The 18,092-nt window shown below is 39.2% G+C and overlaps 1 protein-coding gene across 3 annotated transcripts in view; it reads right to left on the bottom strand.

Annotated features, from left to right (window-relative positions):
- SMARCC1 (SWI/SNF related, matrix associated, actin dependent regulator of chromatin subfamily c member 1) overlaps positions 1-18,092 on the bottom strand; it is a 198,928-nt gene that overhangs the window by 96,962 nt on the left and 83,874 nt on the right. For all 3 annotated transcript variants that reach the window (XM_030811904.1, XM_030811906.1, XM_030811905.1), the window contains exons 11-14: positions 17,351-17,475; positions 9,032-9,091; positions 5,107-5,144; positions 2,118-2,239 (exon numbers count right to left, since the gene is read on the bottom strand). In XM_030811904.1, the coding sequence (XP_030667764.1) occupies positions 2,118-2,239; positions 5,107-5,144; positions 9,032-9,091; positions 17,351-17,475 (345 nt within the window). The remainder of the gene's footprint in view (positions 1-2,117; positions 2,240-5,106; positions 5,145-9,031; positions 9,092-17,350; positions 17,476-18,092) is intronic.

Below are 18,092 nucleotides of genomic sequence, written 5' to 3'. Positions count from 1 at the left end.
CCAAGGTGGGTGGATCACCTGAGGTCAGGAGTTCGAGACCAGCCTGGTGGTGAGCCGAGATTGCGCCACTGCACTCCAGCCTGGGCGACAGAGCAAGACTGTCTCAAAAAAAAAAAAAAAACCAAAAACCAAGATTTTGAGTAATGGCAACATCAGTAATGTAAACAACTTTCGCTGTAAAGGTACCTTAAAGATGCTAACATCTATTTGGAGTGGTAAGTTCTGGTACTTATATTTTAAAAAACAACAACAACAAACAGACGAGGCACAGACAAACAAAAAGACAAAAAAATCATTCTAATATGAAATAGTCACATCTCGTAAGCAATCAATAAAAAAGACAGTACTCCAGTTACATCCAACTATGCTCGAAACATGCCACAGTGCTTGCTGTAAAAATCGGAGATGATGCTAAGGAGGTCTGTTTTCTGAAACTTTTTTACATGCCAGGATTTATATTTTAAAAGCCTCCTGATGTTAAAATATTTCCTATTAAAATAAAGCTATTATTGGGTAGTAATTTTTTTTTTTGGAGACAGAGTATTGCTCTTGTCACCCAGGCTGGAGTACAATGGCTTGATCTCAGCTCAATGCAACCTCTGCCTCCTGGGTTCAAGCGATTCTCCTGCCTCAGCCTCCCAAGTAGCTGGGATTAAAGGCACCCACTACCACACCTGGCTAATTTTTTTGTATTTTTAATAGAGACAGGGTTTTGCCATTTTGGCCAGGCTATTCTTGAACTCCTGACCTCAGGTGATCTGCCCACCTCGGCCTCCCAAAGTGCTGGGATTACAGGCATAAGCCACCATGCTGGGTGATTTTTTTCCTTTATATAAAGTAGTCCCTTCATATCTGTGGAGTTTGTGTTCCAAGACCCCCAATGGATGCCTGAAACTGTGGACAGGGCCATTAAGTTTTTTCCTACGTATACATATAAACACATACACATACCTATGATAAAGTTTAATTTATAAATTAGACACAGGACTAGATTAACAAAAACCAATAATAAAAAAGAACAATTATAACAATTTATTATACACAACTTCATGAATAGAAGATTTGTTCTTATCATAGATCTTAGCAAGCTCAGCACACAATTTTTTTTAAGACGGAAACATTCACCTTTTCACTTAAAGGAAGCACTTTACACATTCACTTTGGCGTATCTGAACTATCACCATCACTACTTCTATGCATTGGGGCCACTGTTAACTAAAATAGAGGTTCCTTGAACAGAAGCACTGAAATCCCTTGACAGCTAGTCTAATAACTGATACGAATACTAAATGACTAACAGGTGGGTAGCATGTACAGTGTGTCTACATTGAAAAAAAAGGATGATTCATACCACTACTCAGAATAATACACAATTTAAAACTTATGAATTGTTTACTTCTGGAACTTTTCAGTTAGTATTTTTAATCTAGAGTTAATTTCAAGGAACTAAAAACTTTTTATAATAATTTAAAACATTTTATACTACTACTCAAGTATTTGCTTGTCTGAATTATAGCTGATTCTAAATGAGTTAGATTCAAGCTTACAAAATTTTACAAACCTAAATTACAACAAAATCTAGTTTCAATCCCTGAATTGTTTTTTCTTTAAAAAAAAAAAAAAAAAAAAAAAAAACATTCAAGCCAGGCGCGGTGGCTCACGCCTGTAAATCCAGCACTTTGGGAGGCTGAGGCAGGTGGATCACGAGGTCAGGAGTTCAAAACCACCCTGGCCAAGATGGTGAAACCCATCTCTACTAAAAATACAAAAATTAGCCTGGCACGGTGGTGGGCACCTGTAATCCCAGCTACTCGGGAGGCTCAAGCAAGAGAATCACTTGAACCCGGGAGGCAGAGGTTGCAGTGAGCCAAGATCATACCACTGCATTCTAGCCAGGGTGACAGAGCAAGACTCTGTCTCAACAACAACAAAACAAACAAACAAACAAACAAACAAACACAAACACATTCCAAAGGTAAAAATCACTTTCCATCTCCCTTCATCCAAAGTGACAGTAATTTCTGATGAGGAACATGGGCAGAAAGGCACAACCTGATTTCAAGGAAAGTTCTTGTACTGCTCAGTATCACGCTCACAGACGGAAGTGGTCCACTCACCAGTTATAATCAAACCATGATGCATAACTAGGAATAATAATGTGATTGGTCTGCTCTGTCACATTATCTTCCCCAGGGTCAACTGATCGACTCTGATCACCTTTGGCAGGATCTTCATCTTCCTATAGAAAAGAAGACAAAGTTCAAAGAAAGAAGGAACTACAGAGATACATATATATAACATCTCTCACACTTCAGTTGTTAGGTTAAATAAAATGAAGCTCCTTGATTCGATCAGATATCCAAAAAACAAATTTCAAGTAAAAATAACCTTTCACAGTATTTAAGGTACAAGGTAGACAGCTGACAGATAAGGTTTTGTTGCTCATTTATGATGATGAGGGAATCAATGCAGAGAAGGTAGGTCTCTCATAGTAAGATTAACAAGTTGATTGAAGAAAGTCTGTTTCAACGCACAGGACTTCAGACTAAATAAATAACTCATAACCTAGATCTTGTTCCATAATAGCTTGCTTCTTCCTTGTCCAGTTTTACTTAATCTGAAGTAAATGTTTACTTCATACACATTTTTATCGCATACATTTAAATATATTTTAAGTATGTTTTTTGATATTGAAATGTTTTCCAATTTTCTCTCTGTGGTGATTTTATTATTTGTAACCTTATGAAATTATTTTCTATTAAGAAACCAAATTATGGGCTGGGCAAGGTGTCTCACGCCTGTAATTCCAACACTTGGGAGACTGAGCCAGGAGGATCACTTGAGACCAAAGGATCAGGACCAGCCTGGGCAACATAGTCAGACTTTGTCTCTACTAAAAATTTAGAAATTAGCTGGACATAGTGGTACGGCATGTAGTAGTCCCAGCTACTTGAGAGGCTGAAGTCAGGAAGATTGCTTGAGCATGGGAGGTCAAGGCTACAGTGAGCTGTGTTTCCACCACTGCCCTGCACCCCAGTCTAGGCAAGACCTTGCCTCAAAAAAAATAAGCAAAAACCCAAATTTTGAATGTTTTACAATGGTTCCACAATTTAATTTCTACTTTTCATTTAATTCAACCTAAATTTCCTGTTATAGTATTTGAAGTGACGATCTAGTGTTACTACCTATAACAGTTTCTATAAGAATAGTAAAAAGGAATAAATTTAAAGCACCAAAGACTCTAGTTATTACTTAAATGATATTGAATACAAATGTGATAATAACAATGACAAGGGTAACAAATTTTATTTCCCAAATCACAGAAGCTAGCAAAAAATATTCTCAATGTTGACCTGTTTTTATTTTGGCTTTAGTTAATACATTTTTGTGTTATAGACTTTACAAATCATTTAGGACACAAAAAATTTCCCTTATTCAGAAAAAACAGGAAGAGGCTGGCATTGTAATTAATGAAGGCCAACAGTATAAGTTTTAATGACCTCAATCAGAAAACAACAACGAAGATGACGTTGTGGGAGACAGCTTTAGAGACACTACCTCTAATCCTTTTAAGATATACAAATGACTAGTATATGGCTTCAAATCCTCTTATCTTTGGCATTAAAACGAAGGAATTTGACTTTCCTTTTTAGCTGGGACCATATGCAGGTGCCACCACACCAAGCTAATTTTTTAAGTTTTTGTTGACGCAGTGTATCCTTGCGTTGTGCTGGCTGGTTTTGAACTCCTGGGCTAAAAGTGATTCTCCCACCTGGGCCTCTCAAAGAACTAGGATTACAGATGTGAGCCACTGCACTCAGCGCTTTTTATTAAAAAAAAAGAGTGCCTTGCATTGTCGCCCAGGCTAGAGCACAGTGGCAGGATTTTAGCTCATGCCAGCACAGAATTCCTAACCTCAAGCAATCCTCCCACCTTGGCTTTCCAAAATGCTGACGTCATAGGTGCCAATCTCTGTTTACTCTAAGTAACGACATATTTCTGCACAGGTAGTGTTCATTAATAAGTGGCTCTTTGACTAAATAACTGATTATTTTTTTAAATCATAAGAACAATACAGGTGAAGAGTCATGAGAAAAGAGTTTGTTGAAATACTTTTCCGGAAATCCTGTCATGCATATGTTCATCCTTGAATGTATACAACAATGATAAGGATCATCTTAGGGAATTTCTTTGCAAGTGAAAAATAAAAAGATCTATATTCAGCAAGTTAAGGAAATTATTTCAACAAGATTGGGGGTTAATCACACAGTCAAACATGATAGCCTGAGTAAACAAGACGCCTTTATTTTTAAGAAGTTAAATCCTACCTTAAATCTAATATGTTCCAAAAGCATAATGATTGAGGTATCTCTACAGCAGAATTCATAAAGTAGGAAGTAGCTCACAATAAGGCTCAAGAAAGGTCAAAGTATGATTCAAAGTCTACACGGTATCAATAGAAATGGCAGTGAGAAAAATCAAGACAACACATGGCCCCTGCTCATCTGCACTGTTGGATAACATCTGAAATACTGTGGTCGGCACTGAACATTACCTTGCAACCAGGGGAGTATGAAACTAGAAATTACAGCACATGAGGGACACTAGCAGGGAGGATGAAAATTTCCTCTAAGTAAAATCTTGGGGTCCAAGAAAGTCAAGTATTTTGCCAAGCGCAGTGGTTGACACCTGTAATGCCATCACTTTGGGAGGCTGAGGCAGACAGATTGCTTGAGCCCAGGAGTTCGCAACCAGCCTGGGCAACATAAAAAACTCCATCTCTACAAAAAATAAAAAAATTAGTTGGGTGTAGTGGTGCACACAAGTAGTCTCAGCTACTCGGGAGGCTGAGGTGGGAGGGGGATCACCTGAGCCCAAGAGGTCAAGGTTACAGTGAGCCGACAGCCTGTCTCAAAACAAAAAACAAAAACACCTTCCAGAAATGGTTCTTATGTTGTATTTGTTTTCCTTGGGGAAAAAAAAAATCAAAAACCAGACGGGCTTCATGGTCCAAAAATTGGGTTATGTCCAATTCAGTGCTTCTACTGCTCGGTACACAGGACCCTTAGAGAAGCTCTCTCACACCAGGCTTAACTGAATTGTTACCTTTCCTCCTGCTGTGACTGTTTCTTCATCCTGCTCATCTGCAAAACCAAAACACACAATTCATTTTAAAAACAGGTAAATGTTCTTTGGGTTATTTGGAAAATTAATGGTCTAAGAACTGATACTAGACAGAGAAAAGGAATGAAATAGAGCATTATTAAAGCAAAATCACTCTGAATAATTCACTAAATTAGAATTTTACACAGAAGCACAGAGGTAATTAGAAATTCAAAGCAAAGATCATTAAAAATTTCAAACAGTGGGGAATTTATAATTAATTACTACTTGAGCTAATATCATAGTTATGATCTTAATAACAGATACAGGACTTGATTACGATTCTTGTCTCCTGAGTTTTGCTAAAATAACAACATTTTGGGTTTCAGAAGAAGTGAGTAAAGAATGATGAGTAAAAAAAAGGGTGATAACCAATCCCTTCCTAATCTTAGTAAGGCAATGCCTTCTGAGGATAGAGGGCTTATCATGAAAGAAAGCCCAGGTAAAATTTATAAACTAGACAGTTGATTTCCACAGTGAAAAGTAAAACTGCCAGTACAGAATAGGAAAGAGGTAGAATTAAAGAACAACAAATTACATTATTATATGCCTGTAATATTTAAGCTTTTTATCACTACTGTGACCGCTGGCACTCAATAAGGCATGATGAAGTTCAAAAAGAACATGGGATGCTTGGGTGCAGCAGTGCACATCTACAGTTTCAGATACTCTGGAGACTGAAGTGGGAGACTCACTCAAGGCAAGGAGTCGAAGTCCAGGCTGGGCAATAGAGCAAGATCTTGTCTCTTATTTAAAAAAAAAAAAAAAAAAAGAAAAGAAAAGAAAAGAAAAGAAAAAGGGTTGGGTGCAGTCGCTCACACCTATAATACCAACACTTCTGGCGGCTGGTATGGGATACAGCAAAAATAAACAGAAATTTATCAGATTTTGAAAAATGCTACACAAAGAATAAACATAAATATATTAGAGAGGAAGTGGGTAGGTGGACACTTCAGAGCAAGTCAAGTGGTGTCTCTGAAAAGGTGGCCTTTAAGCTGAAATCTTAAGAGATGAGAAAGATAAGGTAATTATTCCACAAAAAGGGAGAAACCAAATCAAAGCGCCTCCAGTTGGATTGGCTTGGTAACTTCACAAAACAGAAAGCCACTATGAACATGAATAAAGGCTGAGCAAAATAGACAAACCACAACAACAAGTGCAGTGATACAAAGCATTGGCAGGAAAGTAAGACAGACCAGGACCCAAATCGGGGTTCTGCAAAATACTTGCAAAGAGGTTACTGAACCTCTTTAAATCTCCATTTCCTCATCAATAAAACAAAACAGTTTAACAGTGAAACGCCAACACATGTAGAACAAGACCTGACAACTACTCATGCCACCCAGAGATGGACACAGTGGCTTAATGTGTGAGTTAGTCACAAATACTTGCTAACAAGGAATAGGTGATTCTGGATGTGAAATCATATGGTATTAATTACCAGTAGGAGTTCTGCAGCTCTGCATAGTGACTATTTTTATCTAGGAAGTAACTAACAGAAAGAAATCTAGGTAAGGCTGCCAAAAACAAACACTTGATCCGTTGGACAATGGTAAACCATAGGATAACCAACCTCTTACTAGAAACTATTAGTTTGACTTAATAATCTCTCCCACTACTCAAATTACACATTTTTAGTCTGACGAATTTCATTCCCTGAAGTAGTCTTGGTACTCAATGGAAAGACACTTCTGATAATATTAAATTAGCTGATCGCTAATATTAATAATATCCCTAATATTATTGAATGGTAATATTCAATAAATGTTCTCTTCCTCCTTTCAGATGTCAGAAAATATGCTCCACATCAAACACCTAAATCTCCTTCAGAGACCTAAAGAACGAAAGAAAGACCTATATTTGATGAGGTAGCATATAAGGCAGAATATAGAGCAGTTAAAACAACAGCTCTGGTCAGGCATGGTGGCTCACGCCTGTAATCCCAGCACTTTGGGAGGCCGAGGTGGGTGGGTCGCCTGAGGTCAGAATTTCAAGACCAATCTGGCCAACATGGTGAAACCGTGTCTCTACTAAAAATACAAAAATTAGCCAGGAGTGGTGGCAGGCACCTGTAATCTCAGCTACTTGGGAGGCTGAGGTAGGAGAATTGCTTGAACCTGTGAAGTGGAGGTTGCAGTGAGCCAAGATCACACTATTGCACTCCAGCCTGGGTGACAAAAGCGAGACTTTGTCTCAAAACAAAAAACAAAAAACAAAATACAACAGCTCTGAGAACAAAAATTTAGTTGATGGATAACTCTCCAAAATACCCACTCATATCTGCCATCAATAATAACTGTAATTGCCAGGCCCAAAAGCTCACGCCTGTAATCCCAGCACTTTGGGAGGCTGAGGTGGGTGGATCACCTGAGGTCAGGAGTTCGAGATCAGCCTGGCCAACCAGGTGAAACCCCATCTCTACTAATAATACAAAAATTAGCCAGGCGTGGTGGCACGTGCCTGTAGTCCCAGCTACTCAGGGGGCTGAGGCAGGAGAACTGCTTGAACCCGGGAGGAGGAGGTTGCACTAAGCCAAGGTCGTGCCACTGCACTCCAGCCTGGGTAACAGACCGAGACTCCGTCTCAAAAAATAATAATGACTGCAATTTATTCAAATACAGAATTCCTTAATTAGAAGACAGAATTGACATCTCATTTTCGAAAAAAGATCTTGAAAATCCCTTTCAGGTTTAAAATTCCATAAAGTCAAAAATTTAGTATATACTGAAAACATCAGGTTCTCCTTTACAAGTGAAGAAAAGAAATCAAGCCTAATGTCTCATCTACAACTCTCCAGAATAAAGATGTTTAAAACTACCCCTATTTAATTTTTAAGGAGAACAAGTAATTATACTCTTTTCTACTCTCCTGCAAAATCACTCAAGAATTATACCTTACTTGTGAAAATGTACTCTAAGACTTGGAAATACTAGGAAAGGATGATGTCATTCTCATTTTATACTGCTTAGAAACTTTAATTTGGCTTACAAAGTATTAACACTCCACAGATTTTTGTTCTAACAATACAATATCTATTTGCATACTGTTACAAAAACAATTCCTTCAGTGACATTTGAAAAAGTACTTTAATTAGAACTATTTCGTTAAAACTCATATTCTTATTCAATTATATTATTACCACCTTCGCTAGTTTGTAGAAAAATATTATGCTCCAAGAGGGGGAGATCACTAAGAATGGCAACAATGGATCACAGGAAATTAACTTTCCTACAACGGTAGCAAACCAAATCATAACGGCACTAAGAACAAGCCACAGCTAATATCCTGTAGTGGTTAAGCACAAGTCTCGCTTAAGAAAGGAGTATCGGCCAGTCACGGTGGCTCACGCCTATAATCCCAGCACTTTGGGAGGCCGAGACAGGCAGATCACGAGGTCAGGAGTTCAAGACAGGCCTGACCAACATGGTGAAACCCCGTCCCCCATCTCTACTAAAAGTACAAAAATTAGCTGGGCGTGGTGGCGCGAGCCTGTAATCCTAGCTACTCAGGAGGCTGAGACAGGAGAATCACTTAAACCCAGGAGGCAGAGGTTGCAGTGAGCCCTGGGTGACAGAGCAAGATTCCGTCTCAAAAAAAAAAAAAAAAGAAAAGAAAAGGAGTGTTATCAAGCTGGGCATGGTGATGTGTGCCTATAATCGGAACTACTTGAAAGACTAAGGTAGGAAAATCGCTGGAGCCCAGAAGTTTAAAGCTGTAGTGAGCTATATTACACCACTACACTCCAGCCTGACCAACAGAACAAGACCCTGTCTCTAAAAAACAGATAAAAATAAAGAATAAACTATCAAAGGAGATGACATATTCAAGACACAAAGCACAGACCAGTGTACAGATTTTAGGTGCTTACCTAGATCCGCTACAGTTCCTCCTTTAACAGGTGTATTTTCACTATCTTTCTTTAGGTTCACTAGAAAAAGAAAAAAAAGAGTTACGTTTATGTGGGAAAGTTGTACTTCTTTTTAGAAAGAAAACAGAATAGGACATGATTAAACGACATGCATCTCACTACAACTGCAACACCATTCAATACACTTTCAGGTAAAAATCATAAGCCCAGCTATGAAATATTTAACAGACTATATTCTAATTACCCAAGCACCATGTATTTTCATCATAAAAGTAAACAATACAAAATACTCAACAAAACATGAAAATAATCTTTCAATCCCTTCCACAAAAGTTTTTTTAATTAAAGTTTATGATGCATTTGTTTTGATTCTCACTTCTAATCCATTCATTCTTTTAAAAAAATTAAGGAAGAACTAATACCTTTTTAGTTTGTCTTGAGACAGGGACGCAGTCTGTCGCCCAGACTTGAGTGCAGTGGTGCGATCATGGCTCACTGCAGCCTTGACTTCCCAGGCTCAAGCGATCCTTTGATCTCAGGCTCCCAAGTAATTGGGACTATGGGCGCATGCCACCACACCTAGTTAATTTTTGTATTTTTTATAGAAACATGGTTTCGCCATGTTGCCCAGGCTGGTCTCAAACTCCTGAGCTCATGCAATCCATTCGCATCAACCTCCCAAAATGCCGGGATCACAGACATGAGCCACTGCATCCGGCCAAACGAATATCTTTTATACATCCATATGGATGTCAAAATATATCCTGAGGGTTTTTTAACTCTATGTAAATGTTATCAATACTGTGCTTAGTTCTTAGCACTGACCTTCTTTCCATGTAAGAACTTTGAATTATATTACATTTCTTTCATTTTTACAAGTCCACTGTGTCCATAGGTGGACTGTAAGTTAACCAGCCCTACACTGATGGAAACCATGTTTATTTTGAATATTTCACTGTTCAAAAACATTCTTTTGTAATTATCTTTGTGGGCGCATGTAATTATTTAAGATAAACTCTAAAAATAAAACACTGCAACTAGAGGTACACATTTTAAAATTTTAAAAACACAGCCAAGGCCAGGTGAGGTGGCTCATGCCTGTAATCCCAGAACTTTGGGAGGCTGAGGCAGGTGTATCACTTGAGGTCAGGAGTCTCAGACCAGCCTGGCCAACATGGTGAAATTCCGTCTATACTAAAATACAAAAACTAGCTGGGCATGGTGGTGCGCATCTGTAATCCCAGCTACTCAGGAGGCTAAGGCAAGAGAATCACTTGAACCCGGGAGGTGGAGGTTGCAATGAGCCGAGATCGCACCACTGCATTCCAGTCTGGACAATAGAGCGAGACTCAGTCTCAAAAACAACAACAACAAAAAACCACAGCCAAATTGCGTTAAATGTCTTCATTAATTTATACTTTCATCAACAGCATTTGATAGTACTCATTCCTCAAAACTTTCACACTTTTCCATCTACGTTTTAGGTTTTGAAAATCTTATAGATGAAAATAGTGATTTGAAGAACTTGCATATCCTTGAGTGAGGCTGACCAGCTGTTCACACACTTCTTGGCCATGTATTTCTAACAAATTACCAATTTGACATAATCAACAGTAAATACTATGTAATTTAGTCTAAGGGGTTCAGATTCTTTTCACATTTTTAGGATTCTAGTCCTTTGTTAAATGGTAAATACTTTCTCCCCCCACAAAAAAAACCTGTTTAAAGTGCTAAATTTCTTACATTTTAACCTGTTAGGTAACAGTGATTCTAAACATATTTGATGAGCTAAACACACAGTAACGGAAAAAAATGTGTGCCCACAAAATTCGTATGTTGAAACCCAACTGTAGTGTCCTGGTATTTAGAAATGAGGCCTTTGGAAAATAATTAAGTCAGGAGGATAGGCCCCTCAAGAATGGGATTAATGCCCTTATAACTGGGTGTAGTGGCTCATGCCTGTAAGTCCTAGCTAGCAGGGATGCTGAGGCACAAGAAATGCTTGAGCCTAGGAGGTGAAGGCTGCAGTGAGTTATGACCACATAGCTGTATTCCAGTCTGGGTGACAATGCAAGTATGCGCTTTAAAATAATTAATTTAATGTTATGTGAAGTATATCTCAATTAAAACAATGCTATATTATGCATAAAATCATACACTGGAAAACTGAATGCCTGTTTTCTACTTCACCCTCAGCATCTGTCCCTGTAGTGGTTGAATAAAAGTTACTTTGTCATCCAGGCGCAGTGGCACATGCTTGTAATCTCAGAATTTTGGAAGGACAAGGCAGGCAGATCACCTAAGGTCAGGAGTTCAAGACAAGCCTGGCCAACATGGTGAAACCTTGTCTCTACTAAAAATACAAAAATTAGTAGGGCATGGTGGAAGGCACCTGTAATCCCAGCTACTAGGGAGGCTGAATCAGAAGAATCACATGAACCCGGCGGAGGTTGCAGTGAGCAGAGATCGTGCCAATGCACTCCGGCCTGGGCAACAGAGCCAAATCCTGTCTCAAAAAAAAAAAAAGTCAGACGCAGCGTGGCTCACGCCTGTAATCCCAGCGCCTTAGGCGGCTGAGGTGTGCAGATCACTTGAGGTCAGGAGTTCAAGACCAGCCTGGGCAACACACTGAAACCCTATCTCTAATAAAAATACGAAAATTAGCCAGACATAGTGGTGCACATTTGTAATCCCAGCTACTCGGGAGGCTGAGGCATGAGAATCACTTGAACTCAAGAGGTGGAGGTTGCAGTGAGCCGAGATTATGCCACGGCACTACAGCCTGGGTGACTGAGCAAGACGCCGTCTCAAAAAAAAAGGGGGGGGGGGAGGGGCCAGGCGAGGTGGCTCATGCCTGTAATCCTAGCACTTTGGGAGGCTGAGGCGGGTGGATCACCTGAGATCAGAAGTTCGAGACCAGCCTGGCCAATATGGCAAAACCCCATCTCTACTAAAAATACAAAAAAAATTAGCCAAGCATGGTGGCGGGCACCTATAATCTCAGCTACTCGGGAGGCTGAGGCAGGACAATCACTAGAATCCTGGGGGCTGAGGTTGCAGCGAACTGAGATCGCACCACTGCACTCCAACCTGGGCAACAGAGTGAGATTCTGTCTCAGAAACAAAACAAAAAAACAAAACAAAACATAAACAAATTTATACAACACTAGACTCAAAAACTGCACAACACATGTCCTTTTCAAGCAGTACAAGCAAAGGTTCACCAAAATAGACTATATGCTGTGTAATAAAACAAGTGTGAATAATTTTTTTTTTTTTTTTGAAACAGAGCTTCACTCTTGTCGCCCAGGCTGGAGTGCAATGGCGCAATCTCAGCTCACTGCAACCTCTGCCTCCCGGGTTCAAGTGATTCTCCTGCCTCAGCCTCCCAAGTAGCTGGGATTACAGGCGCCCGCCACCACACCCGGCTAATTTTTTTTGTATTTTTAGTAGAGACAGGGTTTCACCATGTTGTCCAGGCTGGTCTTGAAATCTTGACCTCAGGTGATCCACCCGCCTTGACCTCCCAAAGTGCTGGGATTACACGCATGAGCCACCACGCCCAGCCAAGTGTGAATAGATTTCAAAAGACTAGATTTTCAGTGAATGATTTTGGGTTTTTCTGAATCGGGGTCTCACTCCTTAGCCCAGGCTGCAATGCAGTGATGCAATCATGGCTCACTGAAGCCTCAATGTCCTTGGTTTCCAGCAATCCTCTCACTGAATAGCTAGGACTACAGGGAAAGGCCACCATGTCCAGCTCTGCCATAGATTTTAATTAGTAATTAACTACAAAATAAGCCAGACATGGTAGCTTGCAATTTGGGAGGCTGAGGAAGGCAGATTGCTTGAGCTCAGGAGTTTGAGACCAGCTTGGGCCGTATGGCAAGACCATGTCTCTATAATGAATAAAAATTAGGCAAACGTGGTGGTGAGCACCTGTATCCCAGCTGAAACGAGACGCTGAGGTGGGAGGATCACTTGAGTGAGCAGTGAGCCGTGACTGTGCCAATGCATTCCAGCCTGGGAGAAAGAGCGAGAGACCCTGACTTTTTTTTTTTTTTTTTTTTTTTAGATGGAGTCTGGCTCTGTCGCCCAGGCTGGAGTGCCCTGGCATGATCGTGGCTCACTGAAACCTCCGCCTCCCGGGTTCAAGCGATTCTCCTGCCTCAGCCTCCCGAGTAGCCTGGGACTACAGGCATGCGCCACCACGCCAGGCTAATTTTTGTATTTTTAGTAGAGATGGGGTTTCAACTTGTTGGCCAGGCTGGTCTTGAACTCCTGACCTCAAGTGATCCTCCCACCTCAGCCTACCCAAATGCTGGGATTACAGGTGTGAGCCACTGTACCTGGCCTTGACCTTGACTCTTAAAGAGAAAAGAAAAAAATCCAAACTCATTTTATGAGGCCAGCATAACCCTGATAGCAAAACCTGATGAGAAAATGCTAAGAACAGAAAGTTAAAGATCAATATCCGGCCGGGCACGGTGGCTCACGCCTGTAATCCCAGCACTTTGGGAGGCCGAGGCAGGCGGATCACGAGGTCAGGAGATCGAGACCATCCTAGCTAACATGGTGAAACCCCGTCTCTACTAAAAATACAAAAAAATTAGCTGGGCATGGTAGCGGGCACCTGTAGTCCCAGCTACTTGGGAGGCTGAGGCAGGAGAATGGCGTGAACCCGGGAGGTGGAGCTTGCAGTGAGCCAAGATCGCGCCACTGCACTCCAGCCTGGGTGAGAGCGAGACTCCGCCTCAAAAAAAAAAAAAAAAAAAAAAGATCAATATCCTCCACAAATACAGACTAAAATAATCCTTTTAAAGTATATTAAACAATCAAATATAGCCAACACATTACAAAAAAATACAATGTCATCAAATGAGGTAAATTCCAGGAATGCAAAGTTTATTCAACCACTACAAAAATCATACAATTAAATAATATTAACTGATTAAAAGGAGAAATATCATTACATCAGTGGATACTGAAGAACGGTATCAAAATTTGGCATTCATTCATAAAAACTCAGAAAAATCCAGGAAGAAAGCTTCCTGAAATTGATGAAACACCTATTGTGTGATATCACACACCATGGTAAAATATAAATGTGTTCTTTCGAAGACAGAGAAAAAAGCAAAAATGTCTGCTTTCTAAACCGCTATTAAAAATTACAGTGGAGGTATAACTGGAGGTTTGTGTAATAGAAAATCCTAAGAAATCTACAAAAAAGTGCCAGAATACATGATTTTTAAAAAAGCAACAGAATACACGGCCAAAAATTAAGGAATATTAATTATCTTTCTATATACTAGGAAAAAATAAGTGGAAAAACTTACACTGTCAGTAACAAAAAAAAATGAGATGTAAATTTAACAAAATGTGAAAGACCTCTAATAAAACATACAAAACACAGAAGAGGAAAAATTACATTAAATGCTGGTGCTAAAACTTACATGGAAAAGCTAAGAGCTATAATAGCAAAAACAATATTGAAAAATGTGAACAAAAGTTGAAGGATTTTACTCAATTTCAACACTTACTAAAAAAAAAAAAACTATAGTAACTCAGGCCCTGTGGTATTAAGTACAATGAGATGGTTAGAATAGAATACTGAATCTAAATGTAGACATGTGTGATGATTTTCAACAAAGGCACCAAAATAGTTCAATGTGAGTAGTGTCTTTTCAGCAAATGGTATACAAACAACTAAATACCTATGTAGGGAATAAAATTAACTTTGACCCTTAATTCATAACATCCTCAAAAACAACTTTAAATTGGGTCACAGACCTAACTATAAAAGCAGAAGGCATAAGCTTTCTACAAGAAAACACAGAAAAACACATTTGCAACACTAGTGTAGGCAAAAAATTTCTTAGGACACAAGAAAAGTTAACAGCACCTGTCCTCCAAAAAAAAAGTGTTAAGAAAATGAAAAATCCAAGCAACTGTGAATAGGGGCTTGAACTGGTTATACTTAAATTCAGAAAAATCAAATGCTAAATTTATAAATCCACTAGAAAACAGAAAACCAATAAAAAGGACAAGTACTAATTCTCCTGCTTATTATTATTTTTTATCCTTTAATCCCTCCATCTAGAGGTCAAGAACTGCTTGGGACACTTTCCTTGCATCTTTGTCACCTTTAGTCTTAGTGCTTTAGCCTTCGACCAGACAACACATCATCAGCTGAGTGCAAAATACAGACAGACCAACGCTGATGAGTCTAGCTTCTCCTAGTATTCTTAACTGCGCAGTATGTATAAACATATGTATACACATCCAGTGCCCATCTTATACATACGTATATTGCTCTATGTCTATACATATGTATATTGCCCTACATATCTATACATAGGTATATACGTATATTGCCCTACATGTATATACCTATGTATATACATAAATACACCCAGTGCCCATCTTAATTATCAATTGCTCTGTTTAGTGTCATATAAATCATACAGACTTATCAATTGCTCTGTTTAGTGCTATATAAACCATATAGTCTTCTCCTATTTTTAACTGTATACTTTCTGAGTTTCAGTAACTCATCTTACTTTTAGATCCAGATAGCTTCCTATATTTTACAAATTTCTCAATAATGAAAAATAATGTTCTGGTTTTCCTAGGCTTTTTTTTAAATACTCTTTTCTGTCTGTCACTGTACAAGTTTAGGGCAGGAGAGATAGTTATATGCTTCATATACATCTTTTTTTTTTTTTTTTTTTTTTTTTTTTTTTTTTTGAGACGGAGTCTCGCTCTGTCACCCAGGCTGGAGTGCAGTGGCGCGATCTAGGCTCACTGCAAGCTCCGCCTCCCGGGTTCACGCCATTCTCCTGCCTCAGCCTCTCCAAGTAGCTGGGACTACAGGCGCCCGCCACCACGCCCAGCTAATTTTTTGTATTTTTAGTAGAGACGGGGTTTCACCGTGGTCTCGATCTCCTGACCTCGCGATCCGCCCGCCTCGGCCTCCCAAAGTGCTGGGATTACAAGCGTCAGCCACCGCGCCCAGCCGCTTCATATACATCTTAATTTAAATCCTAGATTTTTTTCTTCTACTTTTTCATTATTTTTCATGCTCACAGAATAGTAAAATAAAAAAGAGATATAATTTACTACAATGCTTCATCTTAGGCTGTTTTGAAGAACTGTAATTCAGCTTCTAATAACCAGAAAAGGTTCCAATTCCTCCTGTTATTTCATTTCAATAAAGTATATTTAAAAAAAACCTACTAATAACTTTAATGACTTAGTTTCTAGTCCCCAAATTTTAAATCTCCACTTTCTAGATTCCAGTGAGATTCTATAAACTTGGATGATTAGTATGAGAGCTGTAATTCACCAACTGATATATATATAGTCTCTTATTTACAAGCTGCTCCCACAAAGGTGGGTGGAGAAGGCTAATAAATCATAAAACGCCTATCAAAGGTCTTTACTTTTTGAAGTACGCTAGAGCTTTTTTTTGAAAATGTGATCACTGGCTCACTGAGGACACAAACATTTAATGGTCAATAAAAAATACCTTATAAATGTTTAAAGAATATTTTGGTTTTTTGTTTGTTTTTTGGTTTTGTTTTGTTTTTGAGACTGAGTCTTGCTCTGTCGCCCAGGCTGGAGGTGCAGTGGTATGATCTCAGCTCACTGCAACCTCCGCCTCCTGGGTTCAAATGATTCTTCTGCCTCAGCCTCTGGAGCAGCAGGAATTACAGGCACGCACCACCATGCCTGGCTAATTTCTATATTTTTAGTAGAGATGGGGTTTCACCACATTGGTCAGGCTGGTCTTGAACTCCTGACCTCAAGTGATCTGCCTGCTTTGGTCTCCCCAAGTGCTGGGGTTACAGGTATAAGCCACCACGCCCAGCCCACTTTGAATTTAATTACATTGAATAGAAGTTAGGCCAGAATTTACAACTGGTAACTAAGGTTCATCAACTTAGAAGAAATTCATTACTGGAGAACTTCAAATTTGCATTCACATAAAGCATTCCCTGGAAATTTCAATAAGTTAAACTATATATAGGTACGTATTCCACTTTTTCATATGAATGTGATTCTGTTGCAATTTAAAAACCATTAATTTTAAAACATTACTAAATTTAAAGATGTTTTTGGTCGCTGTAAGTTTTCTCGATAAAGAATAAAACTACTCAAATAATTAAAGAAAATTAAAAAAAGATATCCATAAAAGGGACAATCTATTCATACTTGAAAGTCAAGAACGGTGGACCCACAGCAAGCAATGAATCATCCCATGGTATTGCTGAGAATGACTAAATTAAATCTAACACTTTCATGCAGAAGAATACAAACCATTTTTGGGAAGTACTACTTCTTCTATATTGGGTACAGGTGTTGGGTCTTCCATATCCTTGGTTAGATCTTCTTGCTCATCTTCCTCTTTCTGACTTCTGCGCTTCCCATAAAGGCTAGCTTGGCTAAAACATACAAGTATATGAAATATAAACAAGACTGATTATAGCTACTGATAGCAAACAGTTTCTGAGGTTGTACACCTTCATTATTTGTAGAATATATGCTCAAGATCACTTTAAAAGACAAACAGTAGGTCAGTCGCAGTGGCTCATGCCTGTAATCCCAGCACATTGAGAGGCCGAGGCAGGTGGATCACTGAGGTCAGGAATTTGAGACCAGCCTGACCAACATGGCGAATCCCCATCTCTACTGAAAATACAAAAATAAGCCGGGCATGTGGCAGGCGCCTGTAATCCCATCTGCTCAGCAGGCTGAGAGGCAGGAGAATCGCTTGAACCCAGAAGGTGGAGGTTGGAGTGAGCTGAGATGGCGCCAGTGCACTCCCGCCTGGGTGAGAGAGAGACTCCATCTAAAAGAATTTTTAAAAATAAAAAAGGCAAACATTAAGAAGAAAAAATTAGATAACTTCCCCCAAATTACATCTAACCAGCCAATAAAACAAAAATAAAAGTTAACAGGCATAAAAAATGGGCAAAAAATCCTACTAGACACTTGTGGGCAGTATCACAAAAGGGACTTAAATTAGTGTAATAAAAGAACAACTGCTAAGGAAATATAT

The sequence above is a fragment of the Nomascus leucogenys genome, chromosome 4, assembly GCF_006542625.1.
Source record: "Nomascus leucogenys isolate Asia chromosome 4, Asia_NLE_v1, whole genome shotgun sequence".
Lineage (NCBI taxonomy): Eukaryota > Metazoa > Chordata > Mammalia > Primates > Hylobatidae > Nomascus > Nomascus leucogenys.
This window is presented reverse-complemented; position numbering and strand designations above follow the sequence as displayed.